Source organism: Cariama cristata, unplaced genomic scaffold (assembly GCF_000690535.1).
Source record: "Cariama cristata isolate BGI_N322 unplaced genomic scaffold, ASM69053v1 scaffold11869, whole genome shotgun sequence".
Lineage (NCBI taxonomy): Eukaryota > Metazoa > Chordata > Aves > Cariamiformes > Cariamidae > Cariama > Cariama cristata.
This window is the reverse complement of record NW_009637450.1, coordinates 6,453-30,363: the sequence shown is the minus strand read 5'-3', so window position 1 is coordinate 30,363 and position 23,911 is coordinate 6,453. Positions and strand designations below refer to the sequence as shown.

Below are 23,911 nucleotides of genomic sequence, written 5' to 3'. Positions count from 1 at the left end.
GAAAAGGCTTGATACCGCCGAGCACGGTTTCAGTTAATACCACCCTACGTTAATTGGCAGTAACATGTTTGACATAAGTGGCTGCTGCAAATACTGCCCTCACCTCATGGCAGATAGGCCATTCATTGCTTTGTAAAGTGTAAGAAAAGGCACTTCATAAATACAAATATAAACACATTGCAAGTGGTGCTTGTAAAAGGAAGCAAGGACCCAGTTTCTGGCACATTGCCTTTTTACACAGTGAAACAAAATTGTTATTCAAACCTAAGAGGGGTTTGGCCAATTTAACAAGCAAGATTTATTGCAGAGTTTTCTTTACTGCTCCAGGATATGATTTCACTTTCGCAGAAGAAAAGAGAGATTATATCATTTACATAACAGGGTAATAAATAAATAATTGGTTACTGTACTTCCAAGTATACTTCCTCATGTGCGCAGATGATAAAAACTGCATTCAGATGTTGCTGGTCCCATTTCACTCCAGAAGAGGGGATTTAAGACTGAAATGTCATCCTGAACTCACCCCTCGTGCCTGAATAAATGATAGCGACCTGCTGTGTGAATCAGCTAAGCAGAACCTTGCAGGTTAAAGCTCTCTTCGGGGAAAGGGAAGTCTGAAAACAATTCTGCCTGATGTAGCTGTCAGCTCTGTTAACTCTTTCCAGGATTTCACCTCTCTTTTAGCTGCGGAGAGTCCCACAGACTAAATGTGTGCTCTCTTTTCTTAGCAGGCTACCTGGCAAGAAACTCCACTGAGTAAAGTAGACTGCTTAAGTGGAGAAAATTACTCTGCTTCAGATTACCTTGACCATCTGTTAATGTGCTCTGCAGCCTCTATCTTTTTCTAAATTGGGGATTCTCTTGCCCATGAACATTTGTTCTTTTCCTTCTGACTTTAGACCAAAATTTTCCCCTCTCTTTTTAAGGTTCAGCTTCTTTCCTTCTTGCCCCTTATATCTCAACTCGGACTGTTTTCTTTGTTTGGAGGCAGATCCTTTGCCGATGTTATTGACACTCCTCCTGAGCATCTGGAACGTATTAGAGAAGACTAAAGATCTGTCTAATCTACTACCTCATGTTAAAAAGCAGCTGGTACAGGGGCTTCACAGGAAGGAGCTTAGGGAAGATAGATTATTTATCCCACATATTTTGCCACATGCTGATATCTAATACTTAGGGATCAGATAATGCCATGAAGTACATGGTATTGTACTTTTGCCAAATGTTTGGCATTTCTCTCTAATCCTCTATCTGGTTTAGCTTGGCCTTTTATTCGTCCTTTTCCTTGACACTCTGTATCTTGATGTGTCTTGATCAGTCACTCGCCAGAGCAAGAGGTTTTGATGTGGTCCAGATTTGACAATGGTTGGCTGCAAGCAGTTTCCAAAGCTGGGGTTTTGCATCTACGGTGGGAATAAACCTGCCCTGGCAGACTTCAGCTGCACCTCAACAATGCAAAATTTTCAACAGTTTAGTTTTTTTTTTATCAAATGATGTCTGTTTTCTGAGGTTTGAGTCTTTGGTGGTTGTCTTTTCCTACCTTTTTCTCCGTAGCCATGATTCCTGGAAAAATTCTTTTTTTGTTTCGTTCCCCTCCTTCTTTCTCTTAAGGAAAACAGCGTTTACACTGGAGCTGAGCCTTAAAGAAAACAGCAAATAACTTGAGGCTGCTGATAAAATCATGAGAATTGGCAAAGCTGGGACTCTTCTGTTGCCTTCAGAAAATACCTACTTTTTCTTCAAAATACAGTCTGCTGTGATGCTGTTTTTTCTTGGTGTTTGGACTGCAGCAGGGATTTTTTGCATTGTTTTTGCAGAATTATCCTTTCCTTCGTTGTTTTTTTTTTTTTTGGTGGTCTGTGTGTTCTTTATGGTGCTGCTTTGATTTTGGTCAAAGACCCAATACCTCTGAGTAGTATTTCTCAAAAGATATTTGTTTTTTCCTCCACTCTGTCAAGGTTCCTCCTTAATCTCTTCTTTAAACTTATGTTTCGTCTTTCTCCAAGCACTTACATGTTCTTCTTCTCACTTGCCAGCTCGGCTCTGGAAGTACGGTCCAAATGTCATGACTGTCTCAGATCCTGGTGAATATAATTTCAAATTTGAGGACTTCCACTTAATTTTCCTTCTCTTCTTCTTTCTTTTTTTGTTGTCTTGTTTTTTTGTTTTCTTGTTTTTCTTTCACTGGCAGTGGCTTTTAGCTGAACTGGACAGCACGATGAGCTGGAAATGGCACAAGCTGCCATCTGTATTTGTAGCTGTGGTGAAATACTAATGTTAATTCTTAAGTATCTTCCAGTATGTCTGACATATATCCTGGAAAGTTCTTCAGTATTAGCTGCAAGAAGCAACACCCTACCAAAAACTTCACCTCTTATGTAGAGAAAATGATTTCTAAAATCCACATTTTCAAAGTTTTATGAGATGGAAACAGACTTTTAAAATAGACTAGCAGTGATGACAGGTAGCTGGTTTGAGTTTTACTCAGAGTTCCCTCGTCTTTCTGGAGTTCAATCAGGCTTTGGGAAAAATTTGGCGTCAGCCTGTTTGTGATTATAATAAAGAGTGGCAAGGGCTGGTACGTGGCATCGTGACAGGCAAGTATGTAAGCATGCCAGAAATTTGCAGCAGAGTCTCTGAACATACAGATTGTCAGGTGCTGGCCGTGTTACGAAAGCAGCAGGAGGTGAGAACAGTTTGCAGTAGAGACTCTGGCCTCTTGGCTGACCAACTAAGCCATGACAAATAATTCTGAATTACTGATATGTTCAGCTGCCGTTGTGGGGGGGTCTCATCACAGTACTCATGCTTTATAGCTGCAAGGAAACTGTGCTGCTCCTCCCTCCTCTTCCTCCTCTATAAATGATGCTCCTTGATCTTCCTTAAATTTTTCAGTCATTTCACAAGCAGTATTGCTCATATGCCATGATCATTTTGCTCCAGGGAGGAGATCTTTTTGATGCTATTACTTCCACCAACAAATATACAGAGCGGGATGCCAGTGGGATGCTTTACAATCTGGCCAGTGCCATCAAATATCTTCACAGCCTGAACATTGTCCACAGGGATATCAAGCCGGAGAACCTACTGGTAAGTGAAGATTCAGCTTTTGGCATTGTTATAACCTGGGAGTGTGTGAGAAAAGGTCTGCGCTTCTCCCTCCTTCCACACACTCGCCAAGTTTATTTCAGTCTTTTAAGTCCTTGGTCTTTTAGTTTTAACCTTAGCGTTATAAAGCTCTCCTAAGAATAACAACTATCACAAAAAGTACAGTAACATAAGCTGGTATGTCTAGACTGGTCCCCAGGACACAGTGTCAGAGTTGTTCCAGTGACCACTAGAAGTGACCTTTTAGTAAGCTGCGGTATAATTTCAAGCTTCCCTAAATACAAAGGTGTTCTGTCCTCGATAGACTATTCTGTACTTCTGCAGCTGCCTAAGTAATTAGAAGCAGTTCAGTTTTACAAACGTGGTGGGTGTAAATGTTGTGCCCTAATCATGTAGTACATCAGAGCACAACCAGGAAGAGACTTCAGTGTCCTTCCTTTCCCTGCTGCGTATCCCAAATAATCCTATAGCACTTTTTATTAAGCCACTTTCCCAAATAGACAGCCTAAATCTCTCTTTTCCTGACTGAATCTGTATGAACCCTATCCACTGAGGACAATGAAAAACATACCTGGACTGTTAGTCCTTCTGAGAATTTTGCAGCAATTGTGCTCTCCAACTGACATAGTTTTATTTCTTCTCAGAAATTGATTTCTCATTATTTCACTCTTCTCTGAGTTCTCACAATTTTGCTGACATGTTCCAGTACCAAGATGTCCCAATTCTCCATATATTCTGCAACCATAAAACAATGTTTAAGATACCTAGAGTATCGGTTCTCTCAGTTGTGTGCTCTCTGCCATGACTTAGTGCATTTAGTCCTGCTTGACACTGAGGAGGTCTTATGGGAACATTGACTCAAGTAGATTGTGCTAAACTTCCAGCGAGTGGGAGTTTTGTGGCTGAGGTTCTTCTAGTGGCAGATGCCTTTATAGTTCTGGGTGAGAAATTAGCCTGCCCTCATTTTCCAGAAACTGCTAAAAACATGTTGGGTGGAAGTTTCACTAGACACTTAATGATTGATACTCCTTTTGCAGCCCTTGTGCTGGTGTTCATAGGTGGCTGCATGCAGAAGTTCTAGCAATCACCTGCCAGGATTCATTAATTCTGTGACTTGGAGTGTGCAGGAGGGTCTTGGTCTGGGGCAAGGCTTGCCCTGCTGCTGTCTTGACATGTCTCCAAATGCCTGAAGGCTGACAACAGTAGCGTTAAGCTTCTAGGGGAAGAGAGGACGGTAGGTAGGAGGTGGGGGCAACAGGGAGAGGATTAGATTTGCCTGTCCAGCCCTCTCTGGTAATTACCCACTACCAGGAATGATTGCACTGTTTGCATTGTAGCTGAATTGTTTCTGAGTGATTTTTCCGGTGTTGTGCCTGTGTAAAGGTCCTATGTTGATATTGATACTGAGCAGTGAGGTTGTAGCACAACCTCTTGCAGCATCCTAACTCTCCAAAGTCAACATTTGATTCACAAATTATGTTAATTTTCTAAGGTTAATCAGGTCCTTGAAAGAAACAAACACTGTTTTAGAAGGGTGCTTTGGAACCAGCCTTACCTGAGTTCCAACCTTGTCTCTTACATTGGCTGTCTGTGGCCAAAGTGTCTCTTGACCTTTCTATTTTTATCTTCTTATCTGTCAAATGGGATGGGTAGTTCCTTGTATCACAAGGTTGCAATTAGGGTTATTTTCATGGCATTTGTAAAAAACTTGGAAATGCCGTATGCGTCTTAGCCTTTCTGTTGCTAAAGACCTTCTAATTGCCTTCTGTAGCCTGCCTTTTGCCTGCAGCTCCGTAACCCCTCACCTAACTGGTCATGGCAGTATTTTTCCCTTGTTGTTCTTGTGCTGTTACTCTCACGCTGTTACTGTCACGGTCTTGCAACTGCAGACCCCGGTAGTGTTGCTACAGCAGGTTCTCCTGGCCACCAGTGCGAGAATCAGCCCTTTTCCCCCCACCTTTTTCCTACCCATGGGTTGTAGCTTTAGGTTTAAGGGAGCCTGTAACAGGCCTACCTGAAGCGGAGCGACTAACCAGGGGAGCAGCATCTACGCCAATCCATACATGTTCCAAGGCTAACGTCCCCATTAGCAGGGAAAAACAGGGAAGATGAGCAAGGCCTGACAAAAGCTATGGAATTACTACAGGAAAAATATGAGGGAGTGAAGGGGAACGTGCTGCTCTGGAGAGGGCACCCAGAGGAGGATGCTCATCTGGAGCCTCCTCATTGCATCTCTTCTCAGCTCCTGGGAGAGCTTTCCCTTTCACCTCCCTCTTTCTCTGCTTTGGTTTTTCCTTTTCCCCAAAAGCAACTTTTGTGCTTAGAGCTGATGTGTGCCATCAACTATAGACCTGGCTGATAAATCTTTGCATGTGTGAACCTGTCTCAACATCTTATGTGCAACACCAGCTATTTTTGTGCTTAATATTCCTTATTGTCCTCAAGGCATGCAAAACCCACCTGAAAGTGGACTGTACAAGAATTTAGGATATACTGACCTGTGATTTTTCAGCATTTTTTTTGTTCTCTAGAGAGTGTCTTCCATGTTTTAATGGGAACATTTTTCATAATTGCTGCTATTTAGCACGTTTATTTTGTCAAGTCATGGGATCTCTTTATAGCCATATAATAAACCCTAGAGAACAACTTCTCTGACTGTTGCCATCTGCGCTGATCACAAGAGCAGCTTAGAAAATACTGGCAGCCTTTATAGTAATAGGATACATATGGTGGCACACAATTATGTGTGGCTGCATTCAATTAGTGTTGTACAATTACACAGTTTTATTGCTTAGTTAAAACAGTGAAAGCACTACATAGTGGGTAATTTGCACTAATCCCCATTTCTTTAATTGCCCTTCAGTATTTAAATGCAGTGGAACATATATAGCATTTGTTCTGAATAATATGAGCGTTAAATTATCTTTCACATTCCTTGACTGGCAAGTAACATACCACAGCTTCACATTGGGCTCCTTTTTATGTGGAGTTATAACAGGGTGAGGAAAAGTTACTTTCTTCAGTTTTACAAGTCAACTGAAGCAGTTTTCCAAGGAAAGTAATTCCTGGAAACAGATGGGGGCAAAATACTAGAAAATGCACCGTACCAAACCTTCTGCGTTGGTAAATATTACCAAATAAACCTCTTCCGTAATTAATTTCTAGGATATACGAGTCATACAAGGTGCAGTCTGTTGAAGGAAGGAACTTAGGAACGTTCACTAGGTTAACACAACTCAGAGAAGGCTTTGTAAAAGATAACCGCATGAAATAGAATATGAGATACTAATTAGACTGGATTCAGCTCTTGATGTCTAAGTGCACACTTTACATTTTTCAGCAAGTGAATATTTAAAGCTCTAGTCTCTAGCCTTTAATTAAAACTGTTGTTGAAATTAGATTTATTACTGCCATTTCAGAGAGCACTTTCTTTAGTTTCAGGAACCAGATGTATTTAACAATCTGTGTTTTTAATAAAACCATAATTGCTTTTTTTTTCCAGTGCTTTTCTATAAGCCTATCTTTTTTCTGGCTTAGTAGCAGAGAAATGTGAATCTATATGAAATTGCTGGTCCTCTTAAAGATGCAATTGTATTATTAAAAATAGCATAAGGAAAGGAGAAGAATTTTGTGTATTCTGAATGTCTGCTTGTGGCTGTATCAGCTGGTAGCAGGGATTCAGGGCAGAGAGGGGTTTTCTCTCTAGACATGACTAACATTAACAAAGGAGAAACTGGACAGGGGCTGTATAATATAACTAATTATTATGAGCTATAGTAGATCTGTAGCAGACAATGGCGAGAGACTTCAAGATTTTATTTTTGCACCAACTGAACCGTTCAAGGGTCCATTGTAGAATTTATTGTATTTTTGTAAGCAAAATTCTAGGATTTTCCCCTGAAACAGTTGTACATAAATGTGATTTCTGATGTAGGAGTAGGTGGTCAAGATGGGTATTAAGAATGATTTTGGTTTTGATTGTGAAGTATGATATCTTCTATTTTTGTGCAGTGTTACTGCTGATTGTTGTGAGGATATCACTGTTGGTGAGCCAGACTTCATGGAGTTTTGTTTCGGGTGGCAAAATAATGAAGTGATGCGTATATACTTTAAGAAGGCCTCTTGTAGACTTGTTTCCATTTTTTAAGGTGCTGTTGTAGTAAATAGCATTAAATTGCATCATAAACAATTTCAAAATGGGAAGCAAGAACCCAAACCAGCAGCTGGATTAAAGAAAGACTCACAGTCTAGTGTTTAATTTAGATACATTTTAGTCTTTTTCATTTTAAACATTTTTTGGTAAGTTTTCAGTGTTTGCAGGTTTGGGGTTGTTCTTTGGCATTGAGACAGCTTTTTAAATTGTGTAGTTTTTACTAATGTTTCTAGCTTTTTTCTTGTCACTATGTCTTAATCTCCCTTTACACCCATAAAAACCCATGAAAGATCATGTTGCTGCTGTGAAGACCATGTTTTAAGACAGGATTTTCATGTATACGCATTAACAGCCCTACCTATGTCCATTGGTGATGACGGTGACGTACCAGTAAGACACTGAGTGGTGTTTAACAGTCATGCAAGGAGAGGACAGTGTTTCTAGGTGAAACAGTCCAGCCAGAAATAGGCCAGAATTGCATCTTGTGACTTCAATACACAGAGAAGAATCTGTTGCTGCTGTCAGTGCCGTCACTGTTGTATTATCTAAGAAGTTGAAATTCCTGTGCAAGCCTTTAAGCTCTGTGCAAGTAAAATGAATAAACTCAAAACCCTTGCACAGTGAATTGGTTCTCAGTGGGGAGTTAACCTTGGAACGTCATTGCTTGAAGGTCAGACTTTTGCTTCTGGGCTTTAACTTCTAGCAAGTTGTATGTCCTTTGTTGGCCAGGTAGCGAGGTTAAGTCTTTCCCAAACACCCTGCATGCATTCAAGAGAAGTTGTCCAAATCGTCTGTGTATTTTCAAAGCATGCAGAGAAGTATGCTGTAGGTAAGGAGGAGAATAAAGACTGTAAATTAGAAGGAACATTTCAGGCAGTTAGTAAATGATATAGTAGTTACCTTGATGGTATTGTGTTAAACTTTTGAACTTTCCTCCTGGTTTAGGTTTATGAACACCAAGACGGAAGCAAGTCCCTGAAGCTAGGAGACTTTGGCCTAGCAACAATTGTGGATGGACCTCTGTATACTGTTTGTGGGACCCCAACATATGTAGCTCCAGAAATCATTGCTGAAACTGGGTAAATCACTTCTAGCGACGATTCATTGATATGTACACAGTGGAACATGTTCTCTCCAGTGTGCCAAACAGGAGTTCTTGCAATTATGATTTTTATGCTACCTTTGCTTGGGTATGGTGCAGAATCATGGGTCATAGAACAATTTAGTTGGAAGGGACCTCTGAAGGCTATCTTGCCCAAACCAGCTCAAAGCAGGGCCAACTTTGGAGATGCATCAGGTTCTCTGCCAGTTGTTGACCTCCATCTTCTCAGTTTAACACTGGGTTACTAACTACCCATTCGTCTTGCCCAAACCAGCTCAAAGCAGGGCCAGCTCTGGAGATGCATCAGGTTTCTCTACCAGTTGTTGACCTCAATCTTCTCAGTTTAACACTGGGTTAGTAACTGCCCATTCACAGATACAATAAAAGCAATTTTTAAGCTGTCCCCAGAGACTGCTAACTACTGTTCACTTTATTTTGTTATTACACACTGTCCTCTTCTTCTGATTTGTTCCACAGATAAATGCCTGCTGGCTTGAGTAGCCTGTGTCACCTTTGCAGGCTTCGTGTTGGTAGGCATTGCTGTCTAACTGAAGAATACAGCACAACATCTGTGCACTCCTACATTCTGATCTCATGTAGTTTTAAGGTGCAGATATAAAAAAGATTTGAAAGTGTAATTAGGATAGGTAGGTAGGACATAGAGGAAGTTCAGATGAGAATACATAAGAAATTATTAATAATTCTGAAAATGTTTCCTCTGTTCTTGTACTGTAGTTCATAGGAGTTGGATGTCTCTAACCATGTCTCTCACACTTCTAGATATGGCTTGAAGGTGGACATCTGGGCAGCGGGTGTGATTACTTACATCCTGCTCTGTGGTTTTCCTCCATTCCGTGGGTATGGACTGATCTATTCAACCATCCTTGTTCTGTGAATTGGTCCCTGCGCTGCTTTTGCATTAAGCACAGTGATTCCCACTGGAAAAAGTTTTCTGCTCGTAGGGTTTGTTTTTTCCTGTGCTCTGCATAGTAATTTAGACAAACCCCATAAATGTCTGTGATTTTACTGTGAAATCTCTGTCTCATGTTTGTTTATTTTAGTTTAAACTTCATTGCATTACAAAACAAGAGCTTCCATTACGGGTTCTGGGTGCCTTTGCCTGATGTTTAAAATACACAGTGAAATAAGCATCTTCTTTCATGGACCAAATACAACATATTTTGTGGTCGGTAAAAGGTAATTAAAATGTAAGCCACTTAATAAAGACATGTCAGATCTTTTCTCCCCCTCAAAGCAATTGCAAGGTTGTTGACAATCCTAAAGACCAGCAGGTTACCTCAGAAAGAAAGTACCAAATGCACTTTGGTTTATGATCTCACCGTTCACACCCATGGTTGCATGCTTGGGGGAATCAACAGCTTCCAAAAGCATACTAAGGGATCGCCAGTTAAAAGCAATTTCAAAGCCTGTTGAAACCAGCTCTGGAAATAATTTCTTTGTGGGTTTTGTTGTTGTTTTTGTTTGGTTTTTACTTTACAGAAGTGGAGATGACCAAGAAGTGCTTTTTGATCAGATTTTGATGGGACAGGTGGATTTTCCGTCTCCATATTGGGACAACGTTTCTGACTCTGCAAAGGTGGGTTTTATAGTTGATGATAGTTCTCCAATATTATTCCCAGTGCCAGTATCTAATGCATGTTGTTCTTTCACAGTGCTGTATTTGACACATCTCATACATCTCCTGCTACACCTATAAATTCCCCTGGGTCACTAAGTATGTTGTCGTTTGATCGCTGTCTGTCTGTTAGACTCCAGGTGGTTCTGAAATGGACCCCGTCTCCATAGGATGTCTCACACAACAGAGACGTCAGCAGACCTTACTGATCAAGAAAAATTTTGAGTAACTTTGCTTGACCTACACTTTTTAGCTTGAAAGCTCTTTGGGACTGTGCTTTATATGTACTTATGATGGGGACCAGGTACCAACCTGGAGCCTTTGAATATTATATAATAATATTATAGGGAGGCTGTTTTCCCCTTATTAATCCCATTAGATGGTATGTCTGTTGTTTCTTTCCGTCAAAGGACCATGCCTCACATTGCCTGTAATTCCTTACTGTTGTCAGTGTTGTATGAAATACAGACCTGTTCTGGCCACCAGTTCATGGGCCGTAGCCTCTTGGCACATGACACGAAGGAGGACGAGCTTGAGGTGTGCTAAGGCAGATAGAAACCTTTTCAGCTACAGACTCTGACAGAGTTCATTATACTTGCAGAGCAGATCAAGTTTTTTAACTCTCATTAGTGCACTGGAGCAAGAGTTTAACTCACAGATTTTGCTAGGGATCTGACATTCACTATACTCTGTGTATAAATATGTATGGAGAGAGAGATGATACGTATGTGTATGTTAAAAAAAAAAAAAAGCCAAAACCATCGAACTATTCATATGGTCATCCTGTAGATAAGTGCTTAATTTCTGCCAGTTTACTTCTGTAGCCTGTAAGGCAAACCCAGGCAAAACTGTCTTCCTGTTTCTTTCAGTGTGACAGTGTTTAAATTAATCACAAAAAAAAGTTATAAAATTTGGAGGTGGATGCAGGTAATGAGAGTATCGTTCTAGGTTCTGAATCTCCTTTCTTTGGAGAGTTACATCCTGCTTTTATAGATATGTGGAGGGTGATCAGGACTAGCGTTTTAGCCTGTTAACTAATGAGGTTGTTATTGTCGGAAGAAGTCCTTTAAACCACACTGATGTGTTGTAGCAGGCTTTATTTCATAACGCCATTAATGAGAACTCTGCAAGTCCTTTGCCAATGGTGTTCTCCTGTGAAACTCTTTCTTCCAAATAGTTCAGTCTAAAATTTCTGTTTTGAAGCATTAGCCTATTCATTTAACTTCTCCTTGTCACTGATTACTCACTTTGGTGATACCCCTTTATCGGCTGTCACACTGCCATCCTGTTTTCTGTGCACTCCACTCACTGGTGGAATTAGATGTATGTTTATTTACATGCTAGTTGAAAACTAGATAATTGCAGAGGAAATCAGAGGGTGAAAAATAATATTTTTAAGTGTTGTTTTTTTTAATATCTTCTATGTCATTTATACAAGACCTTAAAGTAAAATTGTAGATTTGCTGGCTTTTTTCCTACAGAGGAATTGGCTTTTTCTTAATGGGAAGCTAACCTAATTTCGTGCGACCATCTGTTTTGTACATTATGTATCAAGTGCTTTTCTCTAAACCAGTGACTACAGAACTGTAACTCAGAACTGTCTTCTAGCTTTTCAAGGTACTGTTAGATCCTGATTTAAAAGTTCGGCTTGAAGTTCAGCAGTTCATAGTTGTTCTTCTTTTTTTAATAATCTTAATATATTTCTGCAGTTGGTAGTTCACTCTCTCATTGAGCACCCTTACATAATCAGCTGAAGAGCACTTTAGTGAATTAAATGATTTGTTCTTTAAAAATGTTCTTTGAATTTGACCCAGTATTTCATTTCTCAGGAACTTATCACAATGATGCTTCAAGTAGATGTAGATCTGCGATTCTCAGCCTTGCAAGTTCTTGAGCATCCATGGGTTAATGTAAGTATTTTCAGGCTCATGGGTGCTGCTTGTAATTTTGAGCACCTTTGAGCTCTTTTCTGTCAAGTCCTTTCTATGCCCTTTTGGAGCCAGCACATTCTAAAAATGCCACAGATTTAACTGGAAATAAGCTGGGTTACAGGCTGGTTTAGTATGTCACGTGTACCTTGGAATATTCACTATTTTATGCATGCTCAGCTACATTTTCTCTGAAATATTTTGGGCCAGGTTTTTCAACAAACCTCAATCACGCTTGACAAATTTATACCTCTAACAATCATCTTGCAGGTTCAGTGACATATTTTACTCTCCTAAAATCAGATGGACTCAAAAATCTGACGGTCATGATTAAGAACTATTGAAATATAGTCCATAGTGTTAAGCCTACTTGATCCAGCGTGAAACAGGGAAACCTTTAGAATCATATTTAGCTTCTGACATTGAAATATACACATATTTATGTGCAACCATAGCCATTTAATCTGAGTTACCATGAAATAGCTATTTATGTATCCTGGCTTGTCTCTAAGCTACTGGATATTCACCATAAAAGTGACAATTGGTGAGGTGGCATACGGATAAATCTGGCAGAGAATAAAGAGATTTCTCTTTAATTAATGTTGAGACAAGGACACTACTTAATATTTGTTAATTATTTCAGACTATTTAATATGTCTTAAAATATTTGAGTGAAAGCAAAGCAAAATTGGAGAAAATCTGGATTCAAATTTAGAAGGGAAGACTAAGAAAATAATTAATTGGGACAAACAGAGAAAAAAAATTAAAGGAGGAAGAAGTAATGTTTCATTTTGTTTGTTGGAAGTTTGAGTGTGCAGTCTTCCCTTGAATACTATTTGATCCCTCAGCTGCTGTATCCAAAATCATTTTCTCACTAAAACACTATTCTAAAAATTCAAATATACGGTAACTTCAATGTGAATTTTTTTAATGAAAGCATCCTCCATATAGCCCAGAATAGTGGTGATCAGTTAAGCGTTTACCAAGTATATGCTTTAGTCTCAGAGGCTCCCTTATTGCCCAAACCTTTTTTTGTTTTTTAAATTATAAATGCTATTATCATTCAGAGCACTTCTGCAGTGTACGAAGAGTGCCAAGATCCAGGACAATGTTTGATTAAATTCTTTTCATTTTTAAGATGACATTCAAGCAGCTCAAATATTAATTTTCCTTGGTACCAGGTGCTGTCCTTGGACAGAGTGTTCTGTCACAGTTTATAATGACTTTTGGTGAGTGAGGTGTCTCTCTGTCTCCACGGGAGGAGGACGGGTGGGGATTTCTGGAGTGCTGCTGAGGACGAGATGGAAGTGACCGATGAGAAGCCGCAGAGAGGCTAGGGCACCCGCGGTGTCAGTCTGCACACTGCTGCTGACGTTACTGAAACATCACTTGTTTACACCACCTAAGGACATGGTCACTAATCTTCCTCTTTTTCTGAAAAATACATTGGAACTGCTAATGCTTCCTCCGAATACCTTTTTTTTTTTTTTTTTTTTTCCTTCAGTTGCAGCACAGTGTCTTTTAGGAAGCCAGTTTAGCGAGGTGTATTAATAAGAAGAGGTGCAACTCTTTGTCAGTAAGGTGACGGTGATGGTGTGCAGGTGACATAAGGGTCTGCTCCCTGCCCTTGCTAGTGCCTGCTGATGGGGAGAGACAGGGAGAGGGGCTGGGGGCTAAAGCCTTTTAATGCTCCAGAGCTCCACTAACCAAACCTGAGCTCTGGTTAATGAAGCACCCTGGAAAATTCCCGGGTTTCTGTGCAATAAATTAAAATGTGGAGCCCTTTGCCAGAGGATGCTGTAGAGGCCAAGTATAAATGGATTCAAAAAGGACTTTGATTCACTTTTGAAGGATGAGCCCATTGGTGCCTGTTAAATGTGGTAGTCTGGATACAACTCTTGGCTCACAAAGTTCTTAAGTACTTGGTTGGCAGAAACTGGAGAGTATACCAGGGAAAGTTCAAGATCTACTTGTCTTTGTTAAATGTACTATTTCATAAACAGTGACTGCGATGCACTGTTGGATACAAGATACTGTGTTCAGTTCACCTTTGGTCTAGCTCTGCTGCACTTCTCGTAGTTTTATGCTGATTATAGTTCTTTGCAATCAAAACCTGTAATAGTTCTGTCCATAAGTAAGTGAAACAAATATTCCATGACAGTTCTGTAATTTTTTCTTTTCTGTCCAATTGCCGCTTTTAGCAACTGAGATGAATCAGTATTTTGTCTTCAGCAGTACACTAACGATAGTATATAACATGCATCAAAACCTCTTTTGAATTCTCTTATGTATCCTCCAGATATTTTTTCTGGAAGGAGAAAGGCCAGCACTGGGGCCAGTTCAGGAAAGTGCCTGAGCGCATTCCAGACGTTGCTCCTGTTTCAAGGCATCACACATGGAAGCGCTTAATAGTAGGTGTAAAATTAACTAGATGGCACTAAAATCCCAGTTCTCCTCAGGAGAAATAAGAACATGGCTGAGCTGAAATGGGTGCTTAAATGCTTTTGTGAGACGGGACATTTCCCTGAAGTGGGTGTGGGAAGTATGCAGTAGATAGCCTAGCTGGGACAGCCTGCTTGTGTACCGAGGCCGAATGATGCACTGGTGTCGTCACATCCGACCTCGCATCCCCATACCATCACCTGCTTGACCACCTGCAAGTCTGTTGCACAACCTCCCTGTGCCTCATTTTCCCCAGCTTCAGGACAGGGAATTAATATACTCATTCCTGTTTCTAAAAGGCTCTGGGATTTCTGTGTTGTAATGACCTGAGGAAATATCCACAACTTTTGTGAAATACTGTCTTTCTGAGAAGAAATGGCATGTGGAGTTTTCACCTAACACTCCATTTTCCCAGATAACCTCTTTAAATACTTTTCCGTGGCATCAAATGCTGGACTTTTCCTTTTCTTATTTCGCTTTTGAACCTATTCATAGACTGGCAAACTTGCAACTAAAATACAGGATAGGACAACTGGCTTGAAAAGCAGGCATGCGTTTTCTTCGACAATTTTAAGGCACATTTTCTCTCTTTGATCAAACCTTTGATATAAGTGTTGTAACTGCCTACACTGTATAAAACCTTTTTGTAGATTGTAAATAACCATTCTACTTTATAGCTGCTTACTATGTGATTACTTGGTAAATTGCTGAGATTCTTGGAATGTGCTTTGACAGTTTCAGTAGGAGCCAACCCTCATTTCAGTTTCAGTTTTTGCTATAAAAATAGCTGGAATCCTCTTGGAAACTGCAAAACTTGTTATGGTCAGAGTCAGACCAGTAAAGCAGTTCCTATGTCAATAATACCCCAGCTGTTTTCAATTCAAAAAAAACAAAACCTGAAAAGATGTTGGCTATGTGCCACTGCCACAGATGGAGATCTTGAATTTTAAATGCAATTCAGCAGCAGTTCCTTACCCCTCCATTCAGTTTATTTGGATTTGTCTCTCCTGTGCAGTACACTTAGACCTGAAAACAAATCGATCAGTTTATACTTCCCCTACAGGGACCCCAGCTCTTTCCTTTACCTGCTCAAATTCTTTGCAAAACCAAAGAATTATATAAAAGAGGCTGGAAGCTTGAGGTCTGGCATTTTAAACATTGATGATACCGATAACCTGAATTATACTATACAAGTTACAGGACAAACCTAGTCTCTTTTTGTTGTATAAGTAGTAAATATTTCCTAATACAATACTGAGCACTGAATGCTGAAAGGGATGGATTGCATTCTGTAAATCCTTCTCTGTTAAAATAATCAAGATGAAATGTGGTGTGTTGTTGCTGGAGGGGGAAGATGGCACACACCGGCCCAAAAAGAATTAGGGGAACTGGAGCTTTTACATATTTTCTTAACCATGTCTGCCTTGGAAGTTTGAGTGCAAAAGAAATGAATAACCAAGCTAATAAGCCGAACATTTGTAAGGAAGTTAATTTAAAAAGACATCTCTTATTTGGCAGCTGCACTACTTTTGGTTACACCCTAGGACACTGCCCAAAGAAAAATTTCCTTGTAATCCTTAGAGGAAACAGAGTCCAAAAGCTTTTCCAATACTTCTATTTGCTCTCATTTTCTGCTCTTATTTATATAATGACCTATTCATCTGATGCTTTTTAGACATGGAAAGCAAAGCTCTTGTGACCGGCTTGTGAAGTGGATCTGAGTGCTCCAGGGCAGTAGGAGTCTGGGAATCCTGAACTTCTTCCATCTTTTTAACGCTTCTTTTTCCCTTTGAGTGGCAATGTCTCCTGCCATAGAGAACAATGCAAATATGAAAACAGTGTTTATTAATTACTCAAATGATGCCAAGACCTTCTGCCTCTGTTTTTTATTTTATTTTATTTTGATTTCTTGCAAATAGACCATGAAAGATATTTTTTGGAGGCTAGTGAAAAAAATGTATTTTAAGATCCCAAGCAGTTTACATTGTCCAGGTGAAAACTCAAATTCTGGACCAGAGTTTTTGAACTGTCAAAGGATTTTGACTGCTCAACTTCTGAGATGTGCTCAGGAGAGTGCTTCTTTCAGAGCATCAGCAGTCCACGTTTTCTGAAGCCCATGACCCTTTAAAGTTCTCAGAGTCAAGCACCAAAAATCACTGGTCATCTTTAAAAGATCGTGTCCTGACTGCTAAAGCTGAGATGAAATTCTGTGATCCTAACCTGCTGCAAGAAGTGGTTCCTATAGCAAAATGTTAAAATAGGGGAAAGGAACAGTTAACCCCTTTGGCGGCTGACATCTTTCCCATTACAGCAACCTGATGAAATTCTTGCCTGCAATGTTTAGCCTGTTCTCCAATTCTACAACTTACCCTGCCGATTCTGGTGAATCTGATGTTGTTTTTTTTTTCTCTTCTTGCCTTTTTAAACTGCAGAGCATCTTGTTTTATATGTAGTTAAAGAGCTGTCATCTCTCACCTTCAATATCTATCTGTTTTATAGTTAGCTGAAGTGATTCCAGGAGCCAGCTAATATATATTAGCTTGTTGGAATAATAATAATAAAAAAAGATAACTACTAAACATCAGGTCGCACCAACAGTAGTTAGAAAATTTAATAACGATAGAGTAATTCCCATATATTCCTATGCTGCATCTTAAACTGAGCTGAAAGATACTTCATCTAAAAGCTGGAGCCCAAACTATGTGTCTCTGGCGCGTTGCCACTGGGACGGTGGGTGTGGTGCTTCACCAATAAAATATTACCGCAGTCTTGGTAACTATTGTGTTCTCCGTAATTTAGTCTTTTGACAAGACGACATGAACATTTGGCAACCTTTCATGTCAAGAAAGCCAAGAGAATGATATTTATTTTTTTTTCGCCCTCCCTTCTAGTGAAGAGGAGTTCACTTTACAGACTAGCTTTCTTCTGGGAAAGGCAAGGTCAGCAGAAAGCAGGTTATTTTTAGGGGTCATATACCACCGAGCCAAGACTCCCCAGTGCTAGACAATGATCAGCTACTGGGTTGTATTGTTTTGTTTTGTGTTTTGCAGCTGTGTGCACTTGACCATATTTTGCCAGCTGAGACATTTTGTTAAGGGGTGAGTGAGGGATCTCTAAACACAAACTCCCCAAGCTAAATAAATAACAAAGCCTAACCAACCTCCCTAAAATTCCCATATGCTTACTGAACTCATGATTTACTGCAGCGACTCTGTAACTCTTTAAGTGTAGTCAGAATTGCTGCAAAACCAGAAAAAAAGTGTCTGTCATCTCTCTGTATTCTGGTCTTGTCTCTTGTTTGCCTGTGTTCTACTAGGATTTCGCTTAAGTAGAATTTAAGAACTTTTTCAACTGTTGATAGCTACACCTACCATGCAGTACCAACTTGAGATGGTCATTGCAGATGGCCAGTGACCTGATAATCCTGCATATTCTACCTATTTTGCGTTTTATTGCCTATTCCACCTATTCTGCATATCGTTGCCTGAAATCCTGCATATTCTGATAGCAGGGAAGTCTCACTGAGTGGTGGCTTTTTGCGCTTTTTTCAGCCATAAGGATCTTATTTGCAATTTCTAAAAAAACCTCCTTGCTTCTCTTGGGCTTGATTTCAACCCCCTGACTTGCACAAAACTGCAAATTCCCTTCTTTCTGCTAGGGTTTCGCTTCAGCATCAGGGATGCCTGCACGCCTAGATGCAGATCGAGAGGTTTGCTCTGGAAAGCGGGATGTCTCAGCCAGGAGAAGGCACCTCCTGGCCCATCTGCATGGCTTCTAGGCTGGAACTCACGCATAGCCAGCTCACTCAGTGCATGCAACAGCAGAACATGTGTCTGCCTCTGCTTGGCCGTGCAGCTGTGTGCCTACTTTTACCTCAGGTTAGCTCAAGTTGAGAACACGTGTCTTTCGGCGAAGAAGAAGAGGCCACCCACAGCTGGCTCCAACCCTTCTCTGCTTTCCCAAGCAGTCGGTACCTCTGTCTGTCCTTTCCCCACAGCATCCCAGGCTTGTGTGCCTTGGGACTGGAGGAAGGAATTGCAATCCCTTGTTATCAGTCAGTTGGAGATTCGATTTGCAGAGGCGGCTTTGTTTAACTATGGTTTTAGTACAGTCATAGTCTGTGGAAGATGCCACAGCAAGCCGTGAGCCCACGCCTAACCTGGCCTGCAGCCGTAGGCAATGATACATCCTGGCATTGGTGAGGTCCAGCGCTCACCCGTCCCGAGGGTCTCAGCCAGGGCACGTCTCAGCTCCCATCTTGCCTGGGTTTCCTCGCCATGGGACTCACTGAGCCGTGGCTGCAACATTCACCCAGCCCCACAGTCCGCGAGTTTGTAACCTTTACAACGAGACAAGGACCTTATTGGTGTCTCTCAAGGATTTTGGCGATCCTTTTCTGCGTCCTACCGAAACAAGGCCTCTGGTTTCTGTAATCTCTTGGGTGCTTTCTGCTTTTTAGGTCATTATATTTGAGTTTATATGATCAGTAAACAGAATTGTAAACAAGTCTGAGCTTATCAAGCTCTGAAATATTAACAGACCTAAAAATAACTAGGCGCAGTAGTTAAGACATGGTAGAAAGAATAATAAAATATTTAACAAGTATTAACATTACCTAAAGTTTGAGAGGAAGGTATTGCATAAAGAAGAGAGAGGCTGGTTCATGACAGTACCTAAAAAGAGCCTACAAAAAAGCTGGAGGGGGACTTTTTACAAGGGCATGGAGTGACAGGACAAGGGGCAATGGCTTTAAACTGGAAGAGGGAAGATTTAGATTAGATATTAGGAAGAGATTCTTCATGGCACAGATTTCCCAGAGAAGCTGTGGCTGCCCCATCCCTGGAAGTGTTCAAGGCCAGGTTGGATGGGGCTTTGAGCAACTTGGTCTGGTGGAAGGTGTCCCTGCCCATGGCACGGGGCTTGCAACTAGACGGTCTTTAAGATCCCTTGAACCAAATCATTCTATGATTCTATGGTAATATGATGTTCATCTTATTAATACCTTAGATACATTGATAGAGACAATGATTGACCCATATTTCATTCCAGACATTTTGTAAACTTTTCTATATTGACAGGTGCTATCAGAATCACCTCGCAATTCCTTTATTTCGCCTTTTCTTTCTAAAGTTTTATTTTGCTTTATTTTTCCACAGGACGATGGCCTTCCAGAGAATGAACATCAGCTCTCAGTAGCTGGGAAGATAAAGAAGCATTTCAACACAGGCCCTAAACCGAACAGCACAGCAGCTGGAGTTTCTGTCATAGCAGTAAGCATCTGAAATACACAGCTGAAACACTTCAATTTATGTGCCCACAAGACAGTGTGTGTTTAGGACATGCCACCAAAAGAAACCAGAGAGGGATAATCTTTAGATAATTCTAGTGTTTAATTAACATAAATGGAGTTAGACTGGTATTCTGCACAATTTCTCCATTGATTCCCCTTGTGAGTCACATTGTTATTTAACAGCCCTAGGAGATATAACTGTACACACACTTCCACATTTTACCGGAAGATCAGTGGACCTAACTCCAATGCAGATTCAACAATTTGAACCATGAGATCATGACATTTTACTTGGCAGCAGAATCATCACATGGATTGAGGCCACACAGAGGTTGTAGCAGAAGGACAGCAGCGCTTTAAAATGGAAATTACTTCAAAATTGTAACAGAAAATCTGAATGGCAGCCTAAGCTTCTCTTCTCTGAAGACCTCAAAGAGAGCCATGATGCCTCACTGCTACCTTCATAGTTGATATGAGTCTAGCCACTTCAGATTTAGCTGAGCAGCAGCATTTTATTGTCCTGCCACATGCAGGCTGCTTTCCTTTAGGTGGGACTTAATTAGGTAAAGACTTAATGGAGCTCCTTGCTGCCTTCTGTCATGTTGCAATTCCAGCCTAGGCATTCCAGGTTAGAACGTGTCAGAACTTCTGAAACCAAGCTTGAGCAAACTTTTTGACCAAGCTTTACTGAGGTTTCAATGGCATCCTCAGTGTAGCATTCATCGCATACGTTCGTATTTTTTCCCCAAGGATGAACATGTGTATTAGATATACACGCGCCCAGAATATATTCAGTATATTGCAAGATTATTCATACTAATGCCATTGAATAGTGACATGCACATCCTTCGCATTTTTGATACATCTGCCTGTGTTTGTAAGCTTTTCTTTATTACTCATGGTAATGTTAATGCTGCAAATAGTCACTAAAAATAAGTGACACGTTAAACATAACCATTCCCATATCAGATTACTCAGTGTTCGTTCCCAGCTTCCATAAATTGCAGGTGGTGTGCCTGCACATGTACACTTTCTTGTACTGTTTCCACTTTCATGTTTCTCAGCTCAGCCCCTCCAGTGGTGACTTAAATCAGCATGAAGTAAACTCAGCTCAGCACATGCAATCTGGCTCACAGGTGTGAACTGTTTGTGCAGCAAAACGGATACTCTCTCAAAGTTACTTGGTATAAGTACTTAAAATTTCAAGCTGTGCCTCTCTCATGTTTTTTCTTTACTCTTTCCAACCCTGACCGTCCTCAACATGGAAGCAAGTTATTCCTCATGCTTTTCCTAGATTTTCTCAGTCATCAGCTAACATAGTCAGCATTTATTTATTTTCATTTTTAAGCAATAATACTGCAACAGCTCTCCCACAACTAAAACATCACATACCCATTGCTCATCTGAAATGCAGGTATGTTCTGTAGAGACTAGCTGAAACCGTGTTCCTTTCGAATGGACTGCCAGCACGCTTGTCCATGAGAATTACTGCTAATGACTTCAAAGCTTAAAAGTGAGAAATGATGCCTCAGTCCTCATCCATCCCTCGCGTCCTTTATGTTTTTAATTTCCCTACCCTCCTCTTTTTTTTTTTTAATTTGCCCCAGTTGCTCTGCCAAGGAATTGTTTACAGCAGTTTGACACTTGAGTAATGAAAAAGGCACTGTAGTGAATCTTTCCACTGCAAAACATTATACATCAGGAAAAAAAAAAAAATATGTTTAATTATATTCTTAATGGCTTTTATTTATTTTTTAGTGTTTGGAAATTTAACAGATTATTTTTAGTGATCATCTCTATGGGTGGACATCATACTCTGGCACAATTAATCCTGCAACTTGGCCTATAATGTAAAAATGTGTAGAATATTTTTACAGAATTCAGAAAGTGGTTTGATTAGCTTGTGTCAATTATTTTCTAAAAACTTGGAAAAGATGGGGAAGTATAGACCTCTGTAGTGTTTTGGTAATATTCCAGAAAGCTAGATAATTTTGATTTTAAGAATAAATTACCTTTGCTTGCTACAAAACTAGTAAGTAAAATAAAGCCAAAAGCAAAACAACAAGGCTTTTAATTGTTGTTTCTGCATTTGAAAGCATACTTAATATATATTTGACATGCATGTCATCAGAGTTTTATGTTTGGGAATCTCCCTTTAACTGTGGAATCTCAAATATTGTAGAAGTAAATCTTATTAACGAAGACTTTAGAATTTTCAAAGTATGTACAGATGCTGTAACTTACTGTTCAGCACTAAAGACGTGCACTAAATATATTTTCTACAAAAATATTGTTATATTGTGCCTGCCTGTATGTTTACTGTAACTTTTTGAGAGAGTGCTTGTGTATATAATATATAGAGATACCTTCTATATATTGTATAACACATCTGTGTCTGTGTGTGTGTTTGTGAAAATATGTTAATATGTGCATATATTTATATAGCTTACTTAATAGTATAAAAGATAAATATTAGCATTATTTTGTTTATATACAGAGATAGCTAATCTGTGATATTTAGATCTTAATTTGTCCTCACACTGGTATGATATTATATGCCTGGTTTTTTTGGTGATAAGAAGTAACACACCTCAAAGATCTCAAGCAGTATTTATCATATGCACCAATTAAAACTATAATATGAAAACGAAGTTCCTAAAGATGTGTTTGTGGTCAGCTTGACCAGGAGGAAGTTTGAAGCCACGTGTATTTTGTGTACGTCTACCGTGGCTACTGCTTCCTTCAGCGATGTCCAAACGCATTGTACTAACTCCTTTGGTTCAGACTTACATCTGCTTTGTTGATGTGGGAATCCTCAGTCAAAGTTGTCTCTGACCGTTCAGGGCAGAGATATCCTACAAGTTCTCGTGCATGTGTCCAGACCTCAAGTTTGTCCTCATTTGAAAGGATTTGTCGGTTTGGACAAACTACCGTAATAAACATGTTGTACGTGCCTAGCAAAGTAGTTCCTTTGCTGGTGTAGCAGAAGATGATTGCTCAAACAAAATTAACTCTACAGGCAAAGAGACTTTTCTGTTGATACATCAATACACCATTAAAAGTTCTGCCAGCATAACTATGTCAGTTGGGAAAAAATTCCCTTAAACCAACATAGCTTTGCCAGCAAAATTTTAATTGGAGAGCTAGCTTTTAAAACAGCAAGAGAATTAACAAGTCCCTAAAAAACACTGCTTGCTGATGGGAGAGTACATAGGAAAAAGATCACTTTACTTGCCCTGTTCTGAAAGTCGTTGTAGGCGTTGACTACCGACCTCGGCAGGAGGCAGGGGCTGGGGTAGTGCCCCTCCGGTCTGGGTCAGAATGGCCGCGTTACTGTTAAGCATGTGCCAAAATATTTGCAAGATCAGGTTTCCCATACAGCTTTCCAATAGGAACAGTATTTTGTAGTTCCGTGATGGCGTTTATAAAAGATACTGCAGTAAAAACGTTAAACCAGACTTTTACTAAATAGTCTTTTTAAAATTTGGGGATAATTTTTTTCCTTCAGTTCTCCAGAGATATCATCCCATTTACGTTTTTTTCTTTGACCACAAAACAATACCCTGTGGCTGCACCCTCCAGGTTTTAGTGACAGTGGCTAGAGTGACCAAGAGACAAAATATTTTTTTAAGAATTCTTCTGCGATCCAGAGGTGTGCTGTAATTCCTTGTATGAACCGAGCATCGTTTAATTTGTGTCCTTGTCTGAAGTGTTAAAGCTTTGCCTGTACGTTGTCACTTTTGTGCTTGTATTTTTGCCGTTGTTAAGACAGAGGAAAAGACTAATGCTAATCTTCTGTTAAGGTTGCGTGAGGCCTCTGTCTTGGCAATGGGAGTAAACTCCAGCTGGAGACTCCGAGGAATTGAGTAGGAGAGCAAAAGAGAAAAGCTGCTCAGAAAGTTGGTGCAGGTCCCTGCCTCTGGCAGAGCCCTCGCTGGGCTGGGGACACAACTGGGGGGCCGCTGCCTGCAGCCCGGCAAGGGGAAGGCAGCGGATGGGTCGTTGCCCCGCGTTCTGCCAATTTGAAAATAAAATTACAAATTCCAAGTGGCGTTTTTAGCGGTGGGCTTTCTTGGGTGCTGTGGAAGAGAAGCCAAGTTTAGCCGGTGAGTTTTGCTTGGCTTAAAGATGAACCCGTGTCTCGGCTATCGCTTCCCATCTATTGTCTGTGTTGTCCTGGGATCGTTGTCCACTGTCGGGTTTCTCATGGCAGGATTTCCACACCGGCGAAATTGTTTCGTCTGGTGTTAGG

General features: G+C 40.3%; 1 protein-coding gene across 1 annotated transcript in view; it reads left to right on the top strand.

Moving 5' to 3' along the window:
• Positions 1-23,911, top strand: part of LOC104167930 (serine/threonine-protein kinase DCLK1) — a gene marked incomplete at its 3' end in the record, with an annotated part of 54,374 nt that overhangs the window by 28,937 nt on the left and 1,526 nt on the right. Inside the window, exons 7-12 of the mRNA XM_009708331.1 lie at positions 2,944-3,090; positions 8,207-8,340; positions 9,144-9,221; positions 9,864-9,960; positions 11,829-11,909; positions 19,526-19,639. Coding sequence (XP_009706633.1) covers positions 2,944-3,090; positions 8,207-8,340; positions 9,144-9,221; positions 9,864-9,960; positions 11,829-11,909; positions 19,526-19,639 — 651 coding nt within the window. The remainder of the gene's footprint in view (positions 1-2,943; positions 3,091-8,206; positions 8,341-9,143; positions 9,222-9,863; positions 9,961-11,828; positions 11,910-19,525; positions 19,640-23,911) is intronic.